This window comes from Haliotis rubra, unplaced genomic scaffold (assembly GCF_003918875.1).
Source record: "Haliotis rubra isolate DU_JTF1 unplaced genomic scaffold, ASM391887v1 Scf217, whole genome shotgun sequence".
In the NCBI taxonomy this organism is placed as follows: domain Eukaryota; kingdom Metazoa; phylum Mollusca; class Gastropoda; order Lepetellida; family Haliotidae; genus Haliotis; species Haliotis rubra.
Genome location: NW_025766192.1, coordinates 1,064,236 through 1,071,195, shown reverse-complemented (window position 1 = coordinate 1,071,195; position 6,960 = coordinate 1,064,236). Strand labels below are relative to the sequence as shown.

The window sequence follows — 6,960 nt, the reverse complement described above, 5'->3', positions numbered from 1 at the left end:
ATCCTCATATCACTCTTGGCTTTCAGAATACGAGCGTTGAAAGTAGGGGCATTCACAGTAGAAGGAGAACACTTAAACACTCGACATAATTCTCCAGTGATTTGATTGATTAGGATCACCAGTGTTATTAGTTTACACCGTTTATTGTCATGTAAAACGATGTAAGACTTTTAAAGGCGCGTGTCGTCAATAATATTCGGTGATCCATGCACAGAGGTACCTGCCATTTATACTAAAGTCTGTTTCCGAAGATAACACAATGGATGTTTGGATGCAGTGCCGTTGACGTTTCATATATACTGACTCGTGAAAAAACGTGATTTTCATGTCGAAACTGAAACTGATTTAAATTAAATGCTCTTGGATACATACAGATGCCTACCTTTGGTGTGTAAAATGTCTGAATGTGTTTCCTCTCTGCATCGTCCACTGTTTAATGAGGTAATAAACCAATCCTACCACTGAATACTGGCACACTTACATGTAAGAATCACAAACACGACATGGTGCCCTAAGTGACCAGATCTTCATTTCCTCTTCGTCACAAATACAGTTTCTCGGGGATCAATTGCCGATATTGACAGCAGATCTGAATTTGCTTCGTTAGCTAACTAAAACATCTATCATTGTCAAAAGGGTATCTGTGTTGAAGTATGGTCGCACTAGAAGTGAAAAGGGTATCTATGTTGAAGTATGTTTCTCCTAGAAGTGAAAAGGGTATCCATGTTGAAGTATGTTTCTCCTAGAAGTGAAAAGGGTATCCATGTTGAAGTATGGTCGCACTAGAAGTGAAAAGGGTATCTATGTTGAAGTATGTTTCTCCTAGAAGTGAAAAGGGTATCTATGTTGAAGTATGTTTCTCCTAGAAGTGAAAAGGGTATCTATGTTGAAGTATGTGAAAAGGGTATCTATGTTGAAGTATGTTTCTCCTAGAAGTGAAAAGGGTATCTATGTTGAAGTATGTTTCTCCTAGAAGTGAAAAGGGTATCTGTGTTGAAGTATGTTTCTCCTAGAAGTGAAAAGGGTATCTGTGTTAAAGTATGTTTCTCCTAGAAGTGAAAAGGGTATCTATGTTGAAGTATGTTTCTCCTAGAGAGAAAAGGGTATCTATGTTGAAGTATGTTTCTCCTAGAGAGAAAAGGGTATCTATGTTGAAGTATGTTTCTCCTAGAAGTGAAAAGGGTATCTGTGTTAAAGGTGTTTGTTGTCATGATTTTCGGTGATCCATGCACACAGATATATTTGTGATTTTGCTTTTTAAACCCAATGAATTCTGTTTCCAGCCATAACACACACAGACACACATCAGTCTGTAAATACCTATTCACGGGGCATGATCATCTTATCTCTCTGGCCGTGTGGAAAGTACAACTTTCTTGGGATCTTTACGGTCAGGATGACAAACAACGTAACATTTCGACATTAAAGGCCCTGGTATGGTGATCTACCTTCAGTTGTTGGCGATCATTAGACTGTTTGTATTTTGTACTGTTTTCTGCAGTAATAGATTTTATTACACCATACAAGTTTTAAACCACATCTGTGATATTCTTTATTTTTACTGTCCTTCGACCACAAGTTTTATATGGTATAATTTAATGTGGTTTAGTTTATAGATTGTTCCCGTCACGATATGGCTGAAATACTGCCGAAGTGACGTTAAATATTAACTCACTCACTCACTCGACATTAAAACGTAAACTGTACATTCAGTACCTTAAAGGTCACATGCAACATAAACACAACTTTGCAGATTCTGATACATTTCGGTATGGACTTACCGAAAAAAATCATGAAAAATGCAAATTCAACTTATAAAGTTGAAAAATAACGCGATGAAAAAAACCGCGCGAAATCGGAGTTCAAACGATTCACTTATTTTCCCCCGACTTTTCGGGGAGAAAACGGGTTTCAACAGCTTGGCTGCGCTGCGCTCCTGACGCATGCGCACTGAATAGGTTCGCTGAGCTTGAAACAGGGTGTATGCCCGGATCATAAGGTCGTGAGCAGGAGTAGTCTAATCCTGGTTGTGTACACAAATAAATAGTTAATAATCTATTCGTTACATAAAAGAACCTTGTAAGGATCCCGGATCTAGATCTACACAGCTATGTGTCAACCAGTGAGGCGTTCGACATTTCAAGACGGACAGCCTTTCTTGGCGGTGACCGGGTGAGTACTCGTAGTCGGGAGGCTTTGATGTGAGCTATTTTTCTAATGTTTTGTTGATATTTCTCAGGCGCGAGCTTTTAATATGTTATGACAGTAGATTACCGATTTAACTGTTTTTATAATTTCATTTGACTATTTCACCACACGTACTTGTTACCGAGTCACTTTCTCAGTTCGATTCTTACAGCAACGTCATTATTTAGCATTGTCAGAATTTCTAATTGTCAAATAAGATCAAGATGTCGGGTTCAGACAGTGATTCGAGTTCACCAAACATGGCTTTAGATATGGAATGTGAATTCTTTTCAGAAGATGGACACTCAACCGAGGAGGAAGTTGACAGCAACACCCAAGTAGACCCCTACATGTTTGAACCAGTAACAGATGAAAGTGACAGTGAGGGAACCCCGGAGAATCCTGGTTTAGGGTATATGGATAACAGGCGCACAGAAAACACTGAATGGTTTGTATTGACCTACTAGATTTTCGTATCAATGCTTTTCTACTTTATTTCAAATTAGAGACTTCATATAAATGTATTTTTTAATGTTAGTTATTAATCTTGAATAGAAACACTAGTCCAGCATTTGACATTAAAAACTTGTGAATAATAATAATAAGAAGAAGAATTCATTATTATCATTGAGTACAATGAAATTATTTTTGTGTGTGCATTGGAGGCACACTTTACAACCGCAGTGTAGCGCCAGCTGAGTGTAACCTTATATTAGCTTAGCACCAAGCAAGGAAGCAACAACTCCCATCTTTTAATGTTCTTGTTAGGACGCCGGCGGGAATCGAACCCTGTTCTTCTGGGTGATGAGCGGACACCCTACCAACCGAACTACATCCATGATTATTTAGACAGTCCCCCAATTAAAGAATGGTCACGTTAACCTATTTTCAATTTGTTGGCTTTTAAGTAGGTATATTAGTCAGCAAAAATGTAGCAGATCTACAGAACTAAGTGAAATTGTAACAATATGTAGTTTCAGTGGCAATTAGAAATTGTACATTGTATTTTATGGATTAAACTTATTTTATATTTATAAAATGGAAATAAATCAAAAAAGAAAATTTAATCCATAAAAAAATATCTTGGACAATATGTAGTTTAATTAGGAATGGTAATTGATGAATGGAGCTTTGTTTTAGAATTATATGCATTGATGCTTTTAAATATTTTTAGGTGCAAGTGTGGACAGTGTATTGCACACCCAACTGCAGAAGAGTGTAGCTGCTGTCAGGAGAACCCTACAATTGAGGCCAAGATTAAAGAAGTGGAGAGAGAAGGCCTGCCACCAGTAAACTGCATCACTCAACACCCTGGCTTTGCTGGGGTGTGCTGTAACAGATGGGTGCTGCAGACAGCATACTTCCAGTACAGATCTCCAGTACAGCAGTATGGAGAGGTAGATGTGGCTGATCAAGCTGTCAACAGGTAATGTGAATAAATATGTACAGAAGTAAAGCTAATTCAGTAGATTGTATCTTCAATTGATTGAATTCTGATTTATATCAACACTGTAAAATAATAATTATGATTACATTATTTTTGCTCTCAGGCGATACAGACACACAGGCTACCGACCGTTTGTGAGATGGTGTTGTGGATACCTCGGAAGGAAAGTGAGAGTGCTACTTCCTGCATGTGCAGTTAGAGACAGAAGAACGGAATTTCCATCAGAAGAATTTTGTGGCTTCAAGTATCCATCTTTAGAGTAATGACAGACAATGACTTTGTGGCAAGAATAAAATATTTAGCTTTTCCCACTCCAATTCAGTGAATGTAATATTTACAATTTATTTTTACCAAGTTTAATAATTTTATAGTGTATGTGGAGTATTATGTTATTGTACTGTATCAGGGTTCTTTTTATTCAGTTTCTTTGGGGGTTACATCACCATCAAACGTCATAAATACATAATGTACATATATATACAAATTATGCTAGACATACATATTGCAAACATTAATGTATAAATAACTTTAGGATAGTAACACTGTACTATATCATGCATATTGACAAAATAAAAGAATGTCTATTTTTCAATGTCTGTCACTTTGTTTCATTTATGGCATGAGAGTCTATCTGCTGAAACGTGTCTTGTGTCTGGCAATGGCATCTTCCTTAGTTAATCTCTTGAATGTGTGTGTGAGGGGTGCTGGAATTAGGTTCTGTGTGCAGCAGTTCTTTTGGTCGTTGCCAACCTCCTGGCAGGTTCTTGATAAAAGGCGATCCACATAATCTACAATTCAAAATACAATATGACAACAATGTGCAATTTAGGATATGACTGCAATGAAATAAGACACTTGTGAAAAAATGTAATTTTCATAAGCGTTAATGAAAATTTTAAGACCTTGAGCAAAATCATGGACCTTTTGTGGGGTCAAAAGTGTAGGTTTTGCTAACACAGAGAACTAGATCAAACAGTAACGTTGCACACTTTCAGAGTTTCTACCAATAGGTAATGGCACATGCAAAATTATCCAGTAATTTTGATCAATAGCTTGTGAAAGTCTTAGGATCGACATTGTAGCTTGAGTATTGTACACAATCAGACATACCATAGGTCCTCGCTGTCTTGACAAGATGGATCACTGACTGTCTCTTCTTGTACTTGGAATAGGACACCGATACCTGTGGTTTTCCGGCTTTGCTAAATGCTTGTTGCCTGGACCCATTCTCATTGAAGTCCATGGAGCCAAGATACAATCTGGACAAAAAATTGAAATATATTTATATCTGTCGCATTCATACATGTCAGTTATATTTATGACTATCAGTGAAACATATTTATGAAAGGAATATAATCAACGGAAGAGTTTTTCGCATCTGGTTTCAAGATGTCAGGTAAAAATGTGTCATTTGTTTGGAACACAACAGGATTTGATGGTAAATTGACCAGTCAATGCTATTTTGTCACATAATACCTGGACTGCATGCCAAGATTAGAGAAGCCAATCATCTTCGGTGCAAAATGATTGGCCATACTGTGATAGGCTTCGATTTTGGATGTCTGGTAGCCTGGGGAGAGTTTCTGTACATCGCGCAAAAGACGAGGCTGCTCAAGGAGTTGACTGAGCTTTTCACAGGCCTTGGATCCTGTGAAATACAATTTTTTATCCATTAACAATTTTGATCGCATAATAGAATATAACAGAATAAAAGATCCATTCTAAAAGAGAACGCTTCCAAATTGAATATCAAAGTTATATAGCTTAGTATCAATTGTCAAAATGATTTTGTCATGTGCAGTATATATTTCTGCCATACCTGACTTCAACCATTTTCTCTTCTGGTCATCTTGGCCTAGATCTGGATGTAGACAGTTGGGGAAGTGTTTCCCATGGCCGTGATGAATATTCTGCATGTGGTTTACTACAGATAACCATTTGTCTCTGATGACGTCTCCGTTCCCATCAGGAGTGGATGCTGCGGCCCCATAGAGGTGATTGCAGATACTGCGGACCCATCTGCCAACTATGCTGCAGTCTTTCTCTTTTGCCAAGGCCTCCATCTTCTTTCGCAAACCTGATTTAAAAAAAAAATAGCTCATAATTTCAATGATTATTTATGATTAAAAAAACACAATTACTTCCTGTACAAGAAACATAAAAGTAAAGTGCAGAAACGTTTATACCTTTAGCAATGAACAAATGGTAAATAATCATTACAAATTACAAAAGAAACCTGGTGAATAAATGATCCATGATAATCATAATCAAAAAGCAAACCCCAGTTTGTATTGTTCATAATTTCAATGTACCTTTAGCCACATGCCAGACATCATGGTGGTGTACAGTATCATGCATCCCTTCTCGAATCCACTTCTGAATTTGGAGGTGTCGGTCTGTCACCATGGTATGGATGTTCATCTTTTCTTCTCTGAGGAAGTGAACACTACGAGCCAGGCCCTCTTTTTCCATGGCGTTGGAGTTTTTCACCTCATTGCTCTGAAGAAAGTTAAGACATCTTGTATAGATATTACACACATGATAAACCCTTGTTGCACTATTATATTGAACATTATACGCGGATGTCATGAATATACAAATTCCTCATTGTACGTCATTTTCTTTATTCATCCTAACACCGATAGCTTAGTCAAGGAAGGGTAAAATTCCACTTTCAACCACAAGATAACTATTTTGTGACCCAGTGTGTGTGTGTGTAAGCAGTTAATGATTATCTTTTACACTTTACTTCACTTGAGATTAAATTTCCAATGATACCTATTTGTTATAATTGTTCTTTTGTGCATGAACAATAACAAGAAAATGACATAAACTATACCTGCACTAGTTCTACATGTACAACTTTGCTGCTACCCAGTTCCATCAGGGTGTAGGAGCCAAACTTAGCATTGTGGCCTAGAGTGTCTACCCTTCCATCTCCACCCAGGACGAGAGGTTCCTCTGTGAATCGAATTTCATGTAGAATCATCCTCTGTTCTTCTTTCCATACACTCTCAATCACTGGGTGTAACAGGGTCCTCTGATGTTGGAAGAAAGTCCTAACACTGACTGAAGACATACCAAGGTACTGCAGCATTAGGAGTGACTTTCTTGGGAGAGATCCAGAATATAAGATTGAAGCAGACAGCAGAATGTTCCCAGCTGGAATGTTCTCTATGTAGGGTTGACTACCCCAACGACGGGAGAAAGAGCAATATTGACAGTATTGATGAATGGATAAAAAAGTTCCAACACAGGTCTATTTCACTGATGTGGGCAATTTACATGCAGGACATGAGGTGAATAGTTCCAATAGGCAACCCTCG

The 6,960-nt window shown here is 37.7% G+C and overlaps 2 protein-coding genes across 2 annotated transcripts; one reads left to right on the top strand and one right to left on the bottom strand.

The window, feature by feature from the left end:
• Positions 1-2,359: 2,359 nt before the first annotated feature.
• LOC124277022 lies at positions 2,360-3,617 on the top strand. Its single transcript, XM_046712675.1, has 2 exons — positions 2,360-2,635; positions 3,362-3,617. Exons 1-2 carry the CDS (start codon positions 2,412-2,414, stop codon positions 3,615-3,617), a joined length of 480 nt encoding a protein of 159 aa, XP_046568631.1. The 5' UTR covers positions 2,360-2,411.
• Positions 3,618-3,972: 355 nt separating this feature from the next.
• On the bottom strand, positions 3,973-5,984 carry LOC124277026. Its single transcript, XM_046712679.1, has 5 exons — positions 5,947-5,984; positions 5,454-5,711; positions 5,111-5,282; positions 4,745-4,893; positions 3,973-4,422 (listed from the first exon to the last, which is right to left on the bottom strand). The coding sequence occupies exons 2-5, from the start codon at positions 5,695-5,697 to the stop codon at positions 4,262-4,264; spliced, it is 726 nt and encodes a 241-aa protein (XP_046568635.1). The 5' UTR covers positions 5,698-5,711; positions 5,947-5,984; the 3' UTR covers positions 3,973-4,261.
• Positions 5,985-6,960: the final 976 nt, after the last annotated feature.